The 19691-nt window shown below is 39.6% G+C and overlaps 1 protein-coding gene across 1 annotated transcript in view; it reads right to left on the bottom strand.

Moving 5' to 3' along the window:
• Positions 1 to 4282: 4282 nt before the first annotated feature.
• RADX (RPA1 related single stranded DNA binding protein, X-linked) overlaps positions 4283 to 19691 on the bottom strand; it is a 19636-nt gene continuing 4227 nt past the window's right edge. Inside the window, exons 6-15 of the mRNA XM_064159555.1 lie at positions 19546 to 19668; positions 18333 to 18440; positions 17560 to 17727; positions 16884 to 17044; positions 15893 to 16101; positions 14779 to 14832; positions 11655 to 11725; positions 9132 to 9419; positions 7942 to 8124; positions 4283 to 7134 (exon numbers count right to left, since the gene is read on the bottom strand). Of these exons, the coding sequence (XP_064015625.1) occupies positions 6989 to 7134; positions 7942 to 8124; positions 9132 to 9419; positions 11655 to 11725; positions 14779 to 14832; positions 15893 to 16101; positions 16884 to 17044; positions 17560 to 17727; positions 18333 to 18440; positions 19546 to 19668 (1511 nt within the window). The 3' untranslated portion in view covers positions 4283 to 6988. The remainder of the gene's footprint in view (positions 7135 to 7941; positions 8125 to 9131; positions 9420 to 11654; positions 11726 to 14778; positions 14833 to 15892; positions 16102 to 16883; positions 17045 to 17559; positions 17728 to 18332; positions 18441 to 19545; positions 19669 to 19691) is intronic.

Raw genomic sequence — 19691 nt, 5'->3', positions numbered from 1 at the left:
GTTGACTGGAAAGCTCTGTTGAGTTCATGTTAAGCTCAGTAGGAAGGGAGGAGGGCAGTGGGGGCAATGATGGTTTTACCCAACATGGAACTCTTTTATGATCAGCTGGACAGGGTGCTGAGCCACCTTGTCTAGATCCTGCTTTTACCAAGAAAGGTTGATCAAAAGATGATCCTTGAAGTCCCTTCCAATCTGGTATTCTGTGATTTGCCATAGTTTAGTTGATTGGATAGGGCTGGGTGATAGGCTGGACTGGATGATGTTGGAGGTCTCTTCCAACCTGGTTGACTCTATGATTCTCTGAAACTGCAGTCAAGGCCCCAAAGTCTAATAAACAACCAAGGAGACAGCAGCAGAGCAGTACAGACAGGTGACTGAAGATGTCAGGGCTGGCCCAACCAAGAGTTGGCTGATAACCTTGGAGGCTGCTGCTCCTTGCTGCTGCAGGAGCTTACAGATGGCTGGCGACAGCCATGCAGATTTTTGTCTCACTGCTCTGCCACCAAGGTGTCTCATTGCCAAAGGTCTCCCATCCAAATGGCAGAGTAATAGAATCATAGGATGGTCTGAGATAGAAAGGACCTCTGAAGGTCTTCTAGTCCAACCTCCCCTGCAGTCAGCAGGGGCGTCCTTAACAAGATGAGGTTGCCCAGAGCCCTGTCAAACCTCACTCAGACCTCTCTGGGCATTGGCAGATTCCAGTGCTGTAAACAGCTCTGCAGTAGAAAAATTAGTCATCTCCAAGCACTCTTCTGCCCTAAGCACTGCTGCAGTGACCAGCCCAGTCTTTTCCTGTTTTACCTGAAGAAGGTATGGCTCTGCACTTTGCACTGAGGGAGGCAAATATGGAGAGATATTTCTCCTACACTGATTAGACAAGAGCTCATCTCACTGAAGTATTTTGTCCTCACTGTGTTTAACACGTGACTTATAACGCTGATTTATGAACCCTCTTTGTCAACAATCTATTTAGGATGTCCTGTTTAGTCCTAGGGTCAGCCACAGAAAATATCTCTGTCAAAAATCACTATTTATCTTTGAGAAAAAGAAATCAATTCAAATTAAGGAAAATGGCACTTCCTGTCTCATGAAATACACTCTCAGGTGATAGATCTGTTGCTTTCAAGATTTAAAAACTCTTTCTAGTTCTGGGATAAAAAACCCTGAAAAATCAGGATCTGCTTTCAGAGCTGATTGTAAATCATTGTCTTAACTCTGGAGTCCAGCCTGTTAGGACTGTTGCACCCCAATTAACTCAGTATGTCTAAACAAGGGTCCATCTCATTCTCCTTGGCTGACTTAGGGAACAGGCCACCTGATCCCACCATGCTCTCTCACTTTGGGCCAGCTGGGGCCACCACTGCTCACAAGAAATGTAGTGGGCACCAATTTTGCAGCTACATAAATCCAGTAGAGTTACTTCTTTATTCGTTCAGTGTTAGTATGAGCTGGCACATTCCAAAACTAAATGAAAAAAGCCAGTGAATCTGACTCACTATGCAGGCCACTGAAGCCTAAATCCCTTCTCCAGAAGTAGAACAAAAGCTTTGGTTTATTGGCTATACATTTTCAGTGTAACATGTAAGCTCCATTTGGAAAGCTTAGGTGTATCAGTAGAGCCAAAGCCAGACATGCAGTACCAGCCACTGCATTTTCAGTGCACATTTTTCATCACTGCTTAGAATGCTTTTTTTCCCCTTTGAGCCAAGCCTCTCATGATGATTACATTTATAAAGCACCTGTGACGTTTCTACAGGTGCATAACTGAGACTCTGGGCCAGCCTGCTCAATAGGCTGACTCCAGTGAACTACCCAGGTGTGGGCTACACAGCAATAAACTCCATGAAGTGGCAGTCTGACCCAGCATGGGGATCTGATCAGTAGAATGCTGTCTCATCCCTGGATTAAAAATCACTCAGTTTGCTCACAAAGCCAGATAAAGCAAGACTTAAGACAACAGATTCCTAGTGCAGCTCCACCAAGGTGTATTTCATGGAATTAGCTACATGCTTTGCATTAGAAGGCTAATTAGACAAGCTGGCCCAGAGGAACACAGAGAAAGAAACGCCAAGCAATACAGTATTCCCCTGATGACAGCTCAGAGTGATTAGGGCCAGAATGGGCAATTACAACAATTTTGTCTAATCTTTCATTAAGAAATTAGGGACTCTGAGAAGAGGCTGAGATCAGCCACTGTTCAGGAAGGATTAAGCCCATTCAGTAAAAAAAGAATGTAAAAAAGTTACGAGAAGCAAGCTCTGGCTTACTGTCTACAAGGCACACGCTGATGCTGCGGGTTCATTTGCGTCCTTTAACTTTAAAACCCCTCATCAGAGGATGCTCTGTGGGTTTCTTTACATCACTTTCTAAAGCAACCTGCGTGCTGTTGTAGCGAAAACCGGTACCAACTTGAGAGCCTCACCAGTTTGGCGATGCTGTACCAAGCTCAGAGCATTACAGCAGAGGATCTCTTAGCACTGAAGTCTAGACTCAAATTGCATAACACATTTTTTCCCCATCGAGCTCCTCAATAAAAGCAACGCTCACCCACGAACAGAGCCGTGTCCTTGTTGCCCGGCTGTGCTGCACCAAGCAGGCTCCAGAGAAGGGCTCAGCTGTGACCCTCCGGGCCGTGCTACTCACCAAGATGTGACATGAGGACGGTGGCGTTGCCTTTGTCCGGCGTGTTGTAGATCACAGCTGCTACTGCACCTTTTCTGGCGGCCGTGTTTATTTTCTCAGCGAAGCTGCAGTTGCCTCTCTCAATCAGTGCTATCCACGGTCTGTTCCTGATGCTGAACTGGGTGTCCGTGTCGCAGGCTTGAAGATTAGATTCGGGAATGCCCACAGGCCCCTCAGCGCTGAGCAGAGGAGAATTTAATCCATAGAGGCCGCATTCGCACTGCTCAGACACAGACCTGTTGCTGGTGCTGTTGAAATAGAGCAAACTTACAGAGGCACGCACAGAAAATGCCTCTGCAGCCCCGAGGAGAACACTGGCAACCACCAGGAGGCAGGAAAAACTGATCTTAGCCACTGGCTTCATTGTTTATGCATACAAGCGCAAAATCTGGATGTCCGTAGAGATATTTTTGGCTGGTTGCAGTTGTTGTTAGCCCACAGCCTGCTGCGGAGTCTGAAATTTCAGTTCCAAGCGGAACTTGACACCGCCCAGGTGAGTCCTCGAGGTGTCAGTGAGCTTATCTGGAGTGGGGGCTGGGACGGGACACAAGTGACGTACCTGCCTGTTGTGTAATAGAGGAGGACTGAAGACTTGCAAGTAACCTTCGGCCCCAGCTTTCTGCTCCTTTTTTGCGACCCCCCCCTTCTCCCTCTCCTTCTCCCCCATTACTGCACAGTCTCTAGCTCTGATGGTGCTTCCTGAGAGACTGCTCAAGCCCTCTGCTCCAATTTCAGCTTGAACACCACTTCAGAGGCTCAGGCCATCTTTCATTTAGTGATGTAAGCTCAGGGTTCTCACTTCACAATGCAATCTGTGATGCAAATGACCCTGTTATAAAAGTCAAAAGTGGAGGGGAGGGAAGCATCAACAAAATTTACTCATTTTAAAGACTAAGATAAGCAAATCATTCCCCACATTCCTCCCTTCAGATTCTTTCAGTCACTCAGAATAATTGTATCAGTTTCTTTAGAATGTTAAGACTTTGATTTTTCATCTGAACTCACACTATAACAAAGAGTTGCATTCCTTCTTCAATTGACATTAACTGAAGTTAGGGTAGAGAATTTACTCACTCAGGTACAAATTGTTCTGGTGTTTATAATAAATTGATTTGGATATTGATTTACAGCAATGCAAGAGATGCAGAATCACCCAAACTGATGACAGAGGCAAGCTACCACTTTCAGCTCATTTTCACAGCCTGCTGAGATGTCTGATTGTCACATAGCTCAGCTCTACAGATTCTTTTAAACTCACTCAGTGTTTTATTACATAACAATCACTAATATAAACCCTTTTTTACTCATGCTGGAACAGAAAAATGAAAATGTTACTAATTCCAGAACTCTGTAGCCCATAATGAAAACGAAGGAAAAATGCAATGTTATTCAGACCTATTTCCTGTTTTTCTGCAAAAGTCATGCCTGCACAGTGCTGAAAGCCAAGAGAAACTGAAATTGGTGCCATATATTTTGATGGAAGTTCTTGAGTTCTCAAGATTCTCTAAAGCAGTGAGAGCACAAATGTGGAGAAAGTCCTTGGAAAACTGAAACAGCTTTCAGAAGTGAAAAGGAAAGAAATAATAACAAACCAAGATGCTTACATATATTAATTTATTTATATTCTCCAGTTTTCAGTGTTGCACTAGTTCTACATTTCATTAAAGCTTTTCTTACCTCTAAGACCTATGACAGCAACTTTTATACACTGCAAAGTACCATTAGCTACATACAGTTTACCTTCCTCTATTTTTTTCCTCGAAATTAATGCTGGAAACAGGCAAATGCAGGATTTGAGAGTACAGTGCTTTGGCTGGGTACGAATTCTGCAGTTAGCAAAGTGCTCCAATAGGATTTACACTCAGCAGTGGCAAAACGCAGCAGCAAGAAAGATGATTCCTATGACATTTTGCAGGACTAAAGACTCTGTGTCTTGGTTTAACAAACTGAAAAGTTCAGTATCAAGAATGCTTTTGTTTTATACTTGTGTCAATTAAAAGACCCAGAGCAGAGTTCCATGTTTACTGCAGACATTGAATATTCTCTACGCACAGGCAGCCTATGCTTCTAACATTGGTAATTTATAAAAGCTCTCCTCAGCTTTTGCCATGAAAAAAATCAGATAAAGCTTCTGTAAGAAAAGATAAAATCACATACTTTCAAGTCTGAAGCTCATTATTTATACATATTCCACAGCATTCTGGCACTTCTTAGGAAGTCCTAACATGGAGGTTGAAACGATTAATGCTACGCATTTAAAACATAGTACAGTGCGATGCAGCAAACAGCCTTTGCTGTATTTCCGTTTCATGGGGTGGATGGGAGTGACCAATACGTGGCACTGTGACAGTGCTAGCCACAGCAGTCCCTTTGTACAAAGATAACCACTCTAAAAATTGCTTCTGGAAGTCATAGTTTCATAAAAATTAGACTTCGACCTGAAGTACATCTAAATAAAAAACACTGGCTGACACAGTCAGCATGGCTCAGCTTGGTACACGAAGTGCTGGTGCTAACCTCTCGTACTCTAGAGCAATGCCTTCTGATCTTCACATGCCTGTAAGCAATGAAAATATACAGACAACATACTGCAAGCAACACCATGCTCTTTTCCAGGTGGTGTGTTTTCATTTTGCCTTCTGTGATGAGGTTACAATGCACTCTGAAAGGCACGGGTTGATGAACATTGCTCTAGAATTAATACTATGTGATCCATACAACATATAAACATTTACTACACAACAATTTTTAGTCTCTGTGCAATTTAAACTTTTCTCATTAATACACTTTTAAACTGTAAACCACACTAGAGACACAGAATAGTTTCTTTAGAATGTTAAGGCTTTGACTTCTTAACTGAAGTTGCCTATGAACTTGCACTATAAAAAGGACAGCAACTTTCCTTCTTCAATTTCCATTAACTGGAGTTAGGCACAGAATTTAAGCATTTCAAGACAAAGCCCTCTGTCCCCAGGGCAGATGGAGTGAGCTACTAGTTGAAAGAGATACTTCCCAATTACCAACGGCCTGCTAAAACGTGCCTAGAAGTTTACTACAGAACAATAAACCTGTTCCTATAAATTACCTCTGTAGGCTTTGGAAAATTATGGTACAATTTCATTGGCAAACTTCCAACACACAATTATTTCTTCTCAAAGAACTGAAACCAAGATTTCACATGGGCAGGTTGTCAAACTGCAGTATGTTTTAGCTTCTGCTTGAGAATAATTTCCTAAGCATCCAGCTGTTGAGACTGTTTGCCATAGGAAGATAAAATAAAGTGGGACTGGTTCTGAACTCAGCAGGAGCCAGGTGCTACTTAGTAGAAAGAGAAAAAAGTTGTCAGAATTCTGGAGTCTCTTGCTCTTGTGTAAGTAACAGCTGCTGAGTTCCTTCATGTACTCAGCCTATAGCTATTATTAAAAAAAACCCAACAAATTTGGGATAGTGATGATCAACAGAACAACATCCAATGATGATACAGAAACTGTGTATCCTGCTATGCTTAGCACTCCTTAAAGGTAGCTTTTGTCTTGCAAAGCTAGAAGCCAGTTCCAAACTTCGAAGTTGTTTTGTTTGTGAGGTTTTTGTTTTGATTTTTTAAATCAATAAACAAGGTACTTTCCAAAATGTTGAGTGCTAAGCTCACTACCTACTATAGCAAGCATACTACTGTATATACAACAGTGGACATATGAAAGACACAGCAGCTGCTGTGCCTTCTTGGATTGCTGAGTCCAGTCCCCAGCACTGCACCTGGCATTTAATCCCTCTCACTAACACAGCAAGCTTCAAGACTAAAGAGCAGTTAGGCTGCCCTGGTATCTCTCAGAAAAAGATCACTTTTTAAACACAACAGCTGTAATTCTCAAAATGATTCTGATTTCCAGCCCAAATTTATATCACAGACAGTTAATTCTTCTGCAGACATTGCCTTTAGCATTGGGAAGGCCTGCCTCTCTTCCCAAGCCTCACTCTAATATACACATTTCCTGTGTATGTATTGTGCATAGGCAGACAGGTGGCAATCAGAGAGGCACCCTATCAAAATAAAAGGTCCCTCTACTCCCTTTTTGAATTTAAATGACCAAGACACTGTGAAATCTGTTTCAAGGCTGTAAAAAACACAAAGACAGTGATCATCCTTCTCAGTCACATGGATGACCATTACAATAGCTCTAAGAATCTTAATTTCCTAATTGTGTCTGCTAGTTCTAGAAAGTGCAACGTGTAGAGGGCATATTCAAGTTAACAGAAATTTTATTTCCCTCCTTCTGACCATAGATTTGAAAAATAAGTTATTAAATTACACTGGATCCATCATATCAGGCTCCACTGTCTTGTAGATTTTGCTCAGAAAGACTTCCACCTTATCCTCACCCAGGTGGCAGAGGTCCAGAATGCAGACAACATGTTTGCCATCTAGATCCATTGCTGCTTTCACAATTTCATCTAGAAGTTCAGAAAAGGTGTTTTAATAGAAGTGTAGCAAAAAGGTACAGAGAACTGAAGTTGCTTTCCGTGCAGTAATGCCTGTATGTTCAACCTTCTTCCAGTGAAAAGCCTACTGGGATTTATTGTATTTCACTAGATTTTTACTAGTAAATGTAATCACAAGAAGTGACTGTATCAGAACACAGATAGAGAAAAGCTGAAATATGCATTAGGGATTCTCAGATTTCATAGGAGTATTCAAGGAAAAGTGAAGATACATTAAACAAAATCAGACGTGTCTAAACACGCAGGAAAACTCGATGCTTAAATAGCACTTTGTAGTAAGATATGCATTAATAGCATTCACCCCATTTCTTCTGAGGTGCTAGTAAACACAAGCATAATCTGAAGGAAAGTATTCAGTATCAGGCAACTAGTTCAGTTTATAGGGACTGCAGGTTGCACTTCAGCAGCTCTTCAGAGTGATATCAGTGAAAGGGGCTGACTGTTACTCCACTCTGCTTCACAGCAGATCAAGCCAAATATTCACATGACCAGCCACACATGCTGACTTCTACATCAGTCTGATTTTGCATCAACCTGTTAATACTGCCTAGGTCACTTTGTAGTTTCTGGTTTGGACATTAAAATACTATCCTCAAAGTATGAAAACAGCTCCAGCAAAAACTGCCTCCAAAGTCCAACGTTAACATTTACTGAAGGTGGTCATTTCACAATGTCTAACCTACATCAGAGATTTCTATAGAGGATTAACTCTTGCAATGAAAGACAGAACAAGAAATTACATGTGAAAGCCAGTCTCACCTGAAAGTGGAAACACACCATGAAGCCTCCCATCGTTAGTGGCCTTCTGCTGGCATGCAGAGATGTGACTCATACAAGACAGCAGTGTATCATTTTCAGTGTCATATAGTTGAAATAAGTGGGGATCTTCGGGACAGAAGAGTGGAAGAAATGCAACATCTATTGCAACATCGTGGTTTATACCTTTTGGAAAACAAATACTTAAGTTAGGGAAAACTTCATCTTCAGCCCATTAGCAACATCATGCACAACTTCTTCTTTTTGAAAAACAATCTATTGCAGGCTGAACACTGATTCTAATTTCATTGTTCTTTGTCCACTAATCAATATCTAATAACTAAAAAGACATTTCTATGTACACATTTATACATAAGCACATTCAAATTGATATGTTATATGATGATTTAAGGCTAACAATGCCTTCTAAACCAAGATTTGAAGCCATTTCGCACTCCTTAACTTTACTGCTGCTACAAGGAAAGAAAAAATAATTTTACAGTGTATTGATGCAGTATCTATGCTGGTTTTGTCTTGAATATTATAAGTTCCAGGGTTCTAATGACTGTAAATATTCAAACACCTTTTCTCTAAAATCTCCCTTAGCAAAATAATGGAAGTTTTTAAATGATGGGAACTTGACATGAGCATGATTAAGCTAGGCAATTTCCTCCTCTTTTTAACAGGAAAACAAAATCCAACAGATTCGTATCTCACAGTAACACTAGCAGATATAAATCAACTTACATATTGGTATTTTAACAAATAAAGATCAATCAACTGATGCTTTGTTCTAACCAGAAGCAGCAGGGAGCCGTTGATGAGTATGGCTAAAATACAGTATGCAATTTCCTAGCGTGGTAGGAAGGCACTTTAGGAGGAACAGTACTCAAAAACCAACTCAATGAGAATAAAGCTTAAAAGAAGAATTTAATGTTGTCCTGTTCCCTTTAGGAACACTAACTTGTTTCTGAGGAATACAAGTCCAGCAGGAAAGTCAGTTGACAATCAAGTGCAGTTGAGAAATTTAACTGTCAGATTGAGTAATTAATGAACAGGACCTACCTGCAATTTTAACAGTTAGGATCTTAAGGACTCTACACGTTCTTCAAGTGATACACACAAACCGATACACAGAACTGCAGTTCTATGAAATGGGATACTGGAATCAAGACAAGCTACCAAATACTTACCCAGAACTGTCACTTCATAACACCCAAGGCCACTGGCACTTCTAAATTCATTAATATTTTTATCTGTTTCTTTTGGCTGGTGCACTGCAGCATGAAGGTTGTACTGCTGCATAAGTAAGTCTTTGTGCACATAATCAAATTTACGTGGGATGCTCTCTGGAAAAATTGTGCTGTGATGCAAATACTTCATTAACTTGTCTTTCACTTGTGCCCACAGGTCACTTTGCCAGGAAGCACAGGTTCTTCCAGTCTCTTCAGCTTCAGGTACGTCAGTCATTCCTTCTTGGTCTATTATAAACACAGAAAATATTTAGTTGCTTTTATGCTCCTTGAGTCAAATAATTTCTCTGCCAGATAAGAAACATTTTTATTAGAACATTTTGATTATGAAGACATGGCAGAATGTTCAAAATGTAGAACATAATCAAACTAGGGTTGGAACATGCATAAAGAGGTAACCTTAGAGGCTACACTTGTCAGAAAAAGACTTATTTCACCAACTGAAGACCTTCATCATGGCTTTCTTTTGAAGGGTATGTAACATATTCAGTGAACAGGCAGAAACTAGGAAAGCAAGTTTAAAGTGGGTACAAGTGGAGGTAAACTTTTTGATTCTGTTTTTAATGTGGCACAGCCTTCAGTGCAATTTTCCCATTCTTGTTTCCTATAACATCACTTGAAGACTGTTAATAGTAAAAGCTTATAAAACCAAGTGCTAAATCCCACCTCCTCAGCTTAACAGAAATCTCATTTCAAACCGTCCCCAGTGTAGCCTTGGCATCTCCTCCATCTCCAGTGAAACACTTCTCATCAAGTAGTCTTTAAACAGGATGTAGTATCCACTCCAACGTTTTTCTATCAGCATATGCCTTTTTACTTCTTTTGCATGTCATATTTGCTATGATGGTGTATCAGGATGCTCAAAAATGAAGAGCCCAGAACATACACAGACAAAATTGGCACAACATATGCAAGAACATTCAACAAGGGGAGGAACAGTCTTGCTGCATTCAATCAGACAAGAAAGGGCAGTGAACTTAAAGAAAATGTACATTAATGTTGGAATTGAAAGAGTGTTCTGGATTGCATAAGCAAGATTTTTCTCACAATATTGGAATTCATATTATAGGGCAAAGTGGGATATGAAAGCTGCCACACAAGCATTCTTCCCCACCATTTTACTTGAGAATTAACAGTATTCTCTACAAGTATGGAGATTTGATTAGGTAAATAGAGTATACACAAATTCAGAAAATAAGAAGTGGGATTAAAAAAACCTCTTCCTAAAGCTGCAACAGCAACTTGATTTTTCCCCCTCAGTATATCATTGTTGCTGTAACTTGTGTGTCCTACTTTTACACTCATCATTAACGTAGCCTACACAGGTATTTAATTAGGACAGCACAGTAGAAACAGCCACCACTGGCTATTTAAACAATAAGATGCTGAAATCTCTAATAATCTGACTGCACTTTAGCAGGAAAATAAAGCAAACGTTTGAATTGTTCTAGCTACAGGAAGCATCTCAGCAGCAAAGATAACTTTCTTCTTTAAATCAATCAGAAATATAACAATGGCTATGGTGAGCATTTAAACATGACTACTTACAAAAAGCAATTGAGAGGAACCTATTTTGCATTCTGTTAGCAGAAGGACTTCAAAACAATATACTGTAGAATTGCAGTATACAGCAGATGTTTCTTCCTTGCAGAAAACTGATCATTAATTTGATCATCAGCTTACACTACTATGAAGTTTTTTCTTGCTAACACTTTAGTTTGTAAATCTGAGTCAGTGCAGTTCTGCTTTACAGTTACAGTTCCTGTTACCCTAAAGCACAGGATGTAGTATTTTATTCTTTGCACCTCTTGTCAAAAAGTATCTGGAGGAAATGAAATTCCAGTGCACTTTATCTTAATACTGCTCTCCTCCTTTCCCCCTCAGATATTTCACTAATACTAACTTAGAAAAATACTTAAACCAAGTACTATTAACAGCCTGTATATTTCATCCACTTCCCACATCTTGTATTTGTCTTTTTCATTAGGCACATAGCTTTAGGGCCACCTTCCTGGAGAGAGAGACAATTTTATCACATGCAGATCACTAAGGCAAGAAAGCTGCCAACAGAAAATGTAGATCTTATACTACTAAGTGCGTCTGAGGTAGAAAGCTAACTTGAAACTTGTATAAAGCAACACTGAATTTATTCTCCATACTGGGAAACAGCCTTATGCTGTCCTTCCACCATCCTTTAGAACACATTAGGGACATGACTGAGTAGAATGACATTAATACAGAATCACAGAAAACATCCAGTTGGAAGAGACCTCAAAGATCATCCAGACCAACCCACAACCCAGCACTACATTGCTATAGTGGCTCCCTTGAGGCTGATGCAGACATACATACAGAAGAGTTGTCCTGACAAACAAGGGTTATCTTTGCTACCTGTTTTGGACCTGCAGAGAAGAAGCAGGCTTAAACCTCCCAAGGTTAACCTAACAACTAATCAAAACGTACCTGTGAAGCTGTCTGATACAGCCTCTTTGCTTTTATCTTGCACAAAATCTTCATGTGAAAATTCACCCAAGCTATAAAAAAAAAGTTAGAGTACATACATATTAAAAAACTTTTTAACCTGAAATGTGATGCAGCTAAAGTTCAAACCCTGACGGATTTCTAGTGCTAAATGATACAAGCTCAAACGTGTGAGCACTAATACCTGGTTTTATACTGGACAACATGGAACAACCTGCTATAGCCACTAATGAATTTTCAAGAGTTAAGACCGGAACTGCTCCTTTCCTTTGCTTCATGAATGAGACAGGAGAGCATTTTACACTCCAAAACTAGCGTTTGTTGCCATCTACTGGGTACCTGCTGGAAACAGCATGAGCGGCACTAAAAGCTGAACGTCGAAGACGGCCAACAGGTCTGAAACTCCATTCTAAAAAGCGGCTGCAGAGCACATTGCTGCCCTTTCCTATCCCCACCCTTCATCGGCAAGAAACAAAGCACGAATGCAGCCACATCACCACTCCAGAATCTCAAATTACAAAGAAATTCCAAATACACGTTTTCCCTTGGACAAACCACCCTGTTGTAACGATCCCTGCAATCAAGCAAGCTAGTTATTTGTTATACCCTCATTTTTAGCCACAACATTTTGCATTAATGGTAAGCAACTATTCTGTATATTGCAAAGAGAAAAACGCAACAGATGCTCTGAAGCCACAGCATGGTAAATTAAGCTCTTCAGCCCTTTTAGTCCTTTCTTTGCTCCTTTCCTCTTACTATGAACTCACCATTACATCTGAATATTAGAAAAAAACACTACCTTAATTACCTTGCATCACAAACAACTAAGACACAGGCAAGACTTTAAGGTATCATTATAATTCCAGACTAGTGAAATAGTTACCAATAAAATATTTTAACTACAAATATATAGGTGGTGAGAAAGGCACTTTAGAAGGACATTCTGTGTATCACTCACAAGGATTTAGGCAGTTTATTTTTTCCCATTTCATACCCCTCTTCAGAATATATATTGAAGAGTTGTCATGATCTCCAACTCGAGGCACAAAAGAATCCTCACTTAAGCAGCACAAATTGTGCAGTTGAGGTTTCACTCACCTAATTCTGTAAATGCAAAAAGCTGTCACACAAAACTTTTAAACAGCATGACCCTACTTGCTTCCCACCACACACCAGGGTTTCTGAGCAGAGCTGTGTGGGGTGTTGGCAAACCACAATTTGTATGTTTTTCTATGTGACTCTCTAGTACAAAGTAATTTTTCAAATGTTGAGGTCCATGGCAGCTTCAGAAAGAGGCAAGATCTAAGTTTATGCAGGCATGTAGGCACAGAGTCTATCAATAAAGAGACTAAAACTTACTGATTAAAAAGCTAAGTGCAGCCACATGCTGAAATGCTGCATGAAATACTCGATGCAAAATAATCTAAGTTAGAATATGTACTTTCAAATACATCTCCACTGCTGTTATTTTGTCATCTGATCACAGTATTTCAGCAAGAGTTGACATTCTGCCACTTCTAAGCAACAGAAAATGATGCAATTTTAAAGTATGTCAGGATACCTTTCTAAATTTTGTTTGCAATCTGGAGAATTCAGCACAACTTCACAGCTAATGACAGAAATACACAAGTTACCTTTTAATTATATAGAGTGAAACAGCTTTCCATAATCCAACACAGACTTTCTCCTCCTTTAGATGGAGTTTTTGCACTAATGGCATAAAGCAGACATACAGGTAGCGAGGAGAATAAGAGATTGAGAGAAGCAGAGAATAAACAAGCCTTTGTGCTTTAAGAAATGGGGAGAAAATATTCTTCCCACCCTCCACCCTCAAGAAAAAAATGGGATGTTTCTCAACAAGCCAAAGAAAACAGGAGTCCTCACATTCAAAAACACTCCAGACCTTACTATGGATTTGTGCCACAAGTCTCTGCAAAATCCTGCCCTGCCTGCAGAGATGTGAGACATTCAGGTGTGACACTTAATGAACAGGTTACAGAGCCAGGCAACCATTTCCCTTAGAAAATGCAGTACCTACCAAGAGGATCAGAGGAAACAACAGGCACAGGGGCTTGAAGGAGCCTCATTTATCACACAGGGAAAGCTTTTGCAAATTAGCTTCCAAGAAATGTTTTTTCAAGAAAACAGGCAGACTTGTAGAGCAGTAATACTGGTTGAATGGTTAACAACTTGGGATCAGCTCCATCATTCCTATTGCTGCTATATATCCCTAGCACCACTACTGCTTGGTTTGGGAGGAGGAAAGAAGGGCTAAAAGCAAACTAAGGTGGCAGCAGAGGGGTATACATACCCACGACACAGGCCCAAATCACCATTGCCAAAATCCCCAACCATTCAAAATTACTGACATCAAAGCATTCAAACATTCAAGTTACCTGCACTGTGCTTGGAACAAATGATAAGAATTTATGGCCTTTAAACAAAATGTACAAAGGAAAGTAGCTTTTAACTCTAGACTAGCAAATACCAACACTCATTCAGTTCTCTTTAACAATTGCCCATCTGTAGTTATTTCATTAGGCTCCAGACTTGTCAAGGCTCTGGAGTTGAAATTCCTACCTGGATTTTTAAAAACCATAATAGTTCTTTGGATTCAAAGTGAGTTCAACAAAACCTAGGTGTCGAAGGAGCAAAGTGGCTTCTCAGGGATAAGTCTGTAGCATCAAGGATAACATACAGCTCAGCCACCACTAGCAAGCAGATCCTTTAACGCTATTACATTGTTTGTACTGCTTGCTAATTAAGCATCCCACCTTCCTACCTGTAACTTTCCTACTTAAACTGTAATGTCTGAAGCAAAGACTATACTACTCTGCTTACCAGGAGAGACCCATTACTATATATTCACTAAGTAGCACTAAGCAGCATTTTCCAAACATTTTAATAGCACACTCAAAATTGCATTTTAGAGTAAAACAATCCAATATTTGTGCACTAGAATCACTGCTGAGGAAGTGAACAGAAAATATTTAACTCTAACTTGATCTATTCCTTCATTTCACTTCCATAAATATTCCTGAGCTGTACAAGTTTCACTTCTTTCATCATTGCAGTTAGTTAATATAATTAACTTCATGTGACTTACCCAAGTCGTCGTCTCGCAGACCGTGTGAAATACGGGTGAGATGATTTGCTTCCCCTTAAAGTAGGCAATTCACCATTAGTTTACTGTTTTAAGTGGAAATACACAAAGCCAAGAACGTGCATGTTTTTCTTTCAGGCAGAACTAACCTAATACACTAAAATGTACCACTTTTACAAGAAATCCACTAACAAGTTTGATGTTACATTGCAAGACAGAATTTCTGCTCTCTAGGGTTTTCTTAGTCTTAAACTTTCATTCAATCCTAATTATGTTCCAATTCATTTCCCCTCAAAGTATTCTAAATACCCACCCTCTTCCCACATTATGACTTCTGGGTGTGAAAAACTGAGAAGACACATTTTACAGCATGAAAAATCCACTCCAGAAGAGATGTGACTGGCTAGATATTTGCAACACTAGCCAGGCAACGTATACACCAGCTTTCTAACTCTGAGCATGGATGGATCAGATTTCACAAACACTGCAACAAACCACAACCTTACACGAGCAGATCTTTTACTCTTCAATCTAACCGAGTTGCATCAGACTAATTAGTTTGTCTTATGCCATTTCCTTACAACATACTGATGTCCTTTGTCTATGTCTGACTAAATGCAATAGCATGTGCTCACTATTCTCTTGCCTTTCTGACAGCAAGTTACAACTACATGCAGTGTTTGCAATTAACCAGAAAGGAAAAAAAATCAAGTATGCTTGGAATTAAGGAACGAGTATATCAGATCCTGATTCTTTAGTTAAGAAATCTTATTCTCTTAACACCACTGTACCTGTTGCTTGTTTCACTGTGCTAAGTCACTAGACTATGTATCATCAGTATTAACTACTTTTATTTTAAAACTGTGAATGTAACAACAAAGTAGCATAAATATTAATGAAAGAGAGCAGTGCAAGCCAGATATCTGATTTAAACAATCCTTCTTTAGCCTGAACAGTAAACTCATCATCACCTGATGCTAGGAAAAGCACCTGACTGCCTTTGTAAGATTAAACTATCTCTGCTTTTAAAGCTTTTTTATATATTTCCTATGGCCTGGGCTCTGAAGTAGTATCTGTAAACACTTTTTAGAAGTGCATATTTATGAAGAGGGCTTACTGTTCTGCATCTTTATATAATCTGCGTGGTGTCCTTCTCTTTGCTGAACTCTTTTTTGGCAGTAAAGCTTGGTGCAGATGTTTTCCAGGAGTGCCTGGTGGCTCCTGTAAAGACTCAACTTCTTTACTTTGAAGGTTGGTGTTTTTTCCCTTGTGAAAACCATCTTCTCTGGACATAGCAGCACTTCTAAGAGACTCAGAAGTATCTTTCTGCAACAACAGTTAATTGTTGAAGAATTTCAAAGCATTTCAAGCTGTTGCTTCCAACTCAAAAGTCTACACATTTCAAAGTAGCTTCTAAAGGAACACAAGCGCTTACCCTACCTTCTGAAAGTCACATTTTATCTAGCAAAAGTTACCTTCTAATCATGTTAATAAGATAAATTCCAGCTAGAAAATGACAGTGAGCATGTTACAGTGGCTGCCTCTCCCACATTTTAATTTATACGAGGTTATTCAGTCAAACTAGGAACTTTTATGGAGGACTGTCTTTAACACAGAATCATAGAATCAACCAGGTGGAAGAGACCTCAAAGATCATCCAGTCCAACCTATCCCCCAGCCCTATCCAATCAACGAGACCATGGCACCGAGTGCCTCATCCAGTCTTTTCTTGAAGACCTCCAGGCACGGTGCCTCCACCACCTCCCTGGGCAGCCCATTCCAATGCCAATCACTCTCTCTGGGAAGAACTTCCTCCTAACAGCCAGCCTATACTTCCCCCAGCACAACTTGAGACTGTGTCCCCTTGTTCTATTGCTGGTTGCCTGGGAGAAGAGGCCACCCCCCTCCTGACTACAATGTCCCTTCAAGTAGTTGTAGACAGCAACGAGATCACCCCTGAGCCTTTCAGAAATTTTGCTCTCTATACAGCAAATTGATTTAACCAACTGTAAATGTAAATAGTTTCAAAACTCAAAGGCAAAATTCTCCATTCTAATTACAGTCATTGTTGCCTAAGTGCTAGAATGTCAATTCTCAAACACCTGTACCTCAACAAGTTCCCCTCCTGTGGCTTCTTCAGCTGCACTGCTACAGCTGATGTATCTTATGGCACTAATTATCCCCTGAACAGCAATGCGCTTGTGCTCTCTGTAGTGCAGGGCTTCAATCTCTTTCCCAGTGTCACCTATGGCTTTCAAAACCAATTCAACTGCAAAAAAAGAAATTTCCTCAGTTTTTAAAGACACATAGCACCAAAATGCCTGAACACAACATTCAAAAGGTAACAATACTAAATTGAATTAATTAAAAAAAAACTATTTTGGAAGAATTTTAAATCAAAACACTATTTAAACAAGCCTGTTTAGCTCAGGAGCAACTTTTAGCTTGCATTATCAGATATCACAGTTTCTGCTTCAGGTGAAACTCCTAATTCACTCTATTCTTCAGTTCAGCTGCCTTTAATTCCTGTTTAGCAGAACATTGAGACTAAAGCTGCTTTGCATATCTGTAGCTCGTGTAAGCTGCTACAGTTCTCCCACGCTAATGATGCCATGATACTTTCTGTATGATGAGGATTTAGCCTATGACACATTTAGTCACAAAAGAGATTTTTTCCTTAAATGACACAAAATTGTGTAATTACTAGTAACAACAGTGTTGCTTTCTAATAGAGGCTTTAAATGCATGGAGCGAGACTAACCAAAAAAAAGGCTACAATGATACCTTTATTGTGTTTGCAGTACTTTGAGAAGTTATTTGGAGGTCGTGGGAAAGGATAATAGCCACCAATGACAGTTTTCTTCATTTGATCAGCTTCGTTTTGTGTTTTAGTCCACCGAATAAAGTTTTTCACTTTGGTATCCTTGGTGTATGGCTGGCCCTTGTGCCACCCTTTTAAAACAAAAATTATCAGGCATCAAAATGAAAGCAAGTTAATGTCCCGTCTGTGACATGCTGACTGGTGGTATCTAGTGTACAATATATCACAGGACCATAGAAAGCACTCTAACTGCAGACAGGAGTATTCACAGGAGACTATCTGGAAGGAATGCTCCCTCAGTAGGGTGCAGCATCACATTCCTTTCCAGACATCGTGGTCTGCATAAGGCCCTTGCACCAAGAAAGATCCAGTGTAATAGCTCTTTAAATAGTTAAAGTTCAGCAAAGGATGATTGTACTAATTTTTTTTTGTAGTACAGAAATCTATAAGCCAGAAAATCTGTGAGAGTGACTTTTCATGTTTTTAAGGAAGTGGTAAACTACGTTGTTGCACTATCAAAGGATTAAAATGGTTGGATGGAATTAGTAAACATATGACTTAACTTAGTACAAGTTAGGTACCTTTTGTTACATCCATTAATGCTTCACAAGAATGCAATTTGCTTTTATTTTCTTGTGACAGTATTTCACTACTAACCCCAAGTTATTTCTGACAGAGATGAGATCTCTTTCCAAAGAGATGGGAACTAAAGAAAACAAAACCCAGTTGAAGTTACCTGAAACGAAAATTTGACTTTCGTTTGAAGTTGTAAGGTAAGTTCTGCTGGAAGGATTCTCAGTGTGGTCCCGTACCACTCTCATCTGTGTACACACTAAATATGTCACTGGAGAAAAAAAAACAACTTCAGTTTTTTTCCTGATGCTTCATGGATTTTAGAATGTCAAGACTGACATATAGTAGATTAAGTACTCTAATCAAAACATTTTAGTTCTTCCCCCTACAAGTGCTTCATGTACTGACCCCCCATTACAAATTAGAACTCATAGCTGAAACTAAATTTTCCATTTCACAACTGTGCAAGGAAATCTCAGCATACACATTAGGACTAAAAGATGAGACCCTTCATCAGGTAGGGTATCAATGAAACAAACAGTAGAAGTATGGACATTACATGGCTGTGTTTCTCGAAGAGGAAAAGCACACAATCATAACAGACACAAAAAGAAATCTCAATATGCCACTGCAATGCTTATAAACAGAGTAAATTAACTCTCTTGTTAATATTTCAGTGAATTACTGGAATGTCAATCTTTGACATTTACCCAGAACACTCAAGATAAATGCAGTCATAATCTTAAGAGGGGTGTGCATCATGATATAAAAAATGTACATGATACCAACCACTGTTAATGTGTTTGGAGGAGAGAAGAGAAAGAACACAAGAAGAAAAAATTTAAAAACTCTTTTCAAATCCTTAATTAAGGATTCCCCAGCTTGAGATTTTTCATTCTTAGCTCACATGCAGTAAACTAACACAGCTGGGCAAAACCTGCTACTTGGCCAACAAGTATTTATTCAAAGAAATGAAGTTCTTCCACCTCTTCCTTCCTTCAATACTCTTAAGTTATACCAGACAAAAGGAGTAATAGGTTTGACCAGCTGCCTTATTTACCTCTGATGCAAGAAAGGCTGCCCCAGGTGCTTCACTTAAGTTTACATTTGAAATAATTGAGATCAGATGAGCCCCAGGGCCAGCTGCTCGTTTATCTGTTTAGATGAAGTGGCAGACTGCTGTGTAAGGGTTCCAAACAAAGTGTTTGGGATTTTTTTTTCAATTTTAAAAATGTTTAAATTTAAATTTCTGATCAGCTGTGTTCCATTTGAGGAGACAAACCATGGCAAGTTATTATTCAGTGGCATTTATATTCATAATCTGACATTAAAAGCCAACTATAAAAATACACTGTAAATAATGAAGAGATGAATACTTGGGTGAATATGCTCAAATACATCTGGCTGAGAAGTTGCAAATAACTCCAGTATGAATGGTTGGTCTGAGGTCCCATCAATGGCATGTGCCCAGCGATAGAGCCAGAAGTCTTCACCATGTTCTAGATAAACAAACATAAAGAAA

The sequence above is a fragment of the Pogoniulus pusillus genome, chromosome 19 (genome assembly GCF_015220805.1).
Source record: "Pogoniulus pusillus isolate bPogPus1 chromosome 19, bPogPus1.pri, whole genome shotgun sequence".
NCBI lineage: Eukaryota > Metazoa > Chordata > Aves > Piciformes > Lybiidae > Pogoniulus > Pogoniulus pusillus.
The sequence above is the reverse complement of the archived record's forward strand: the minus strand, read 5'-3'. Positions and strand labels throughout refer to the sequence as shown.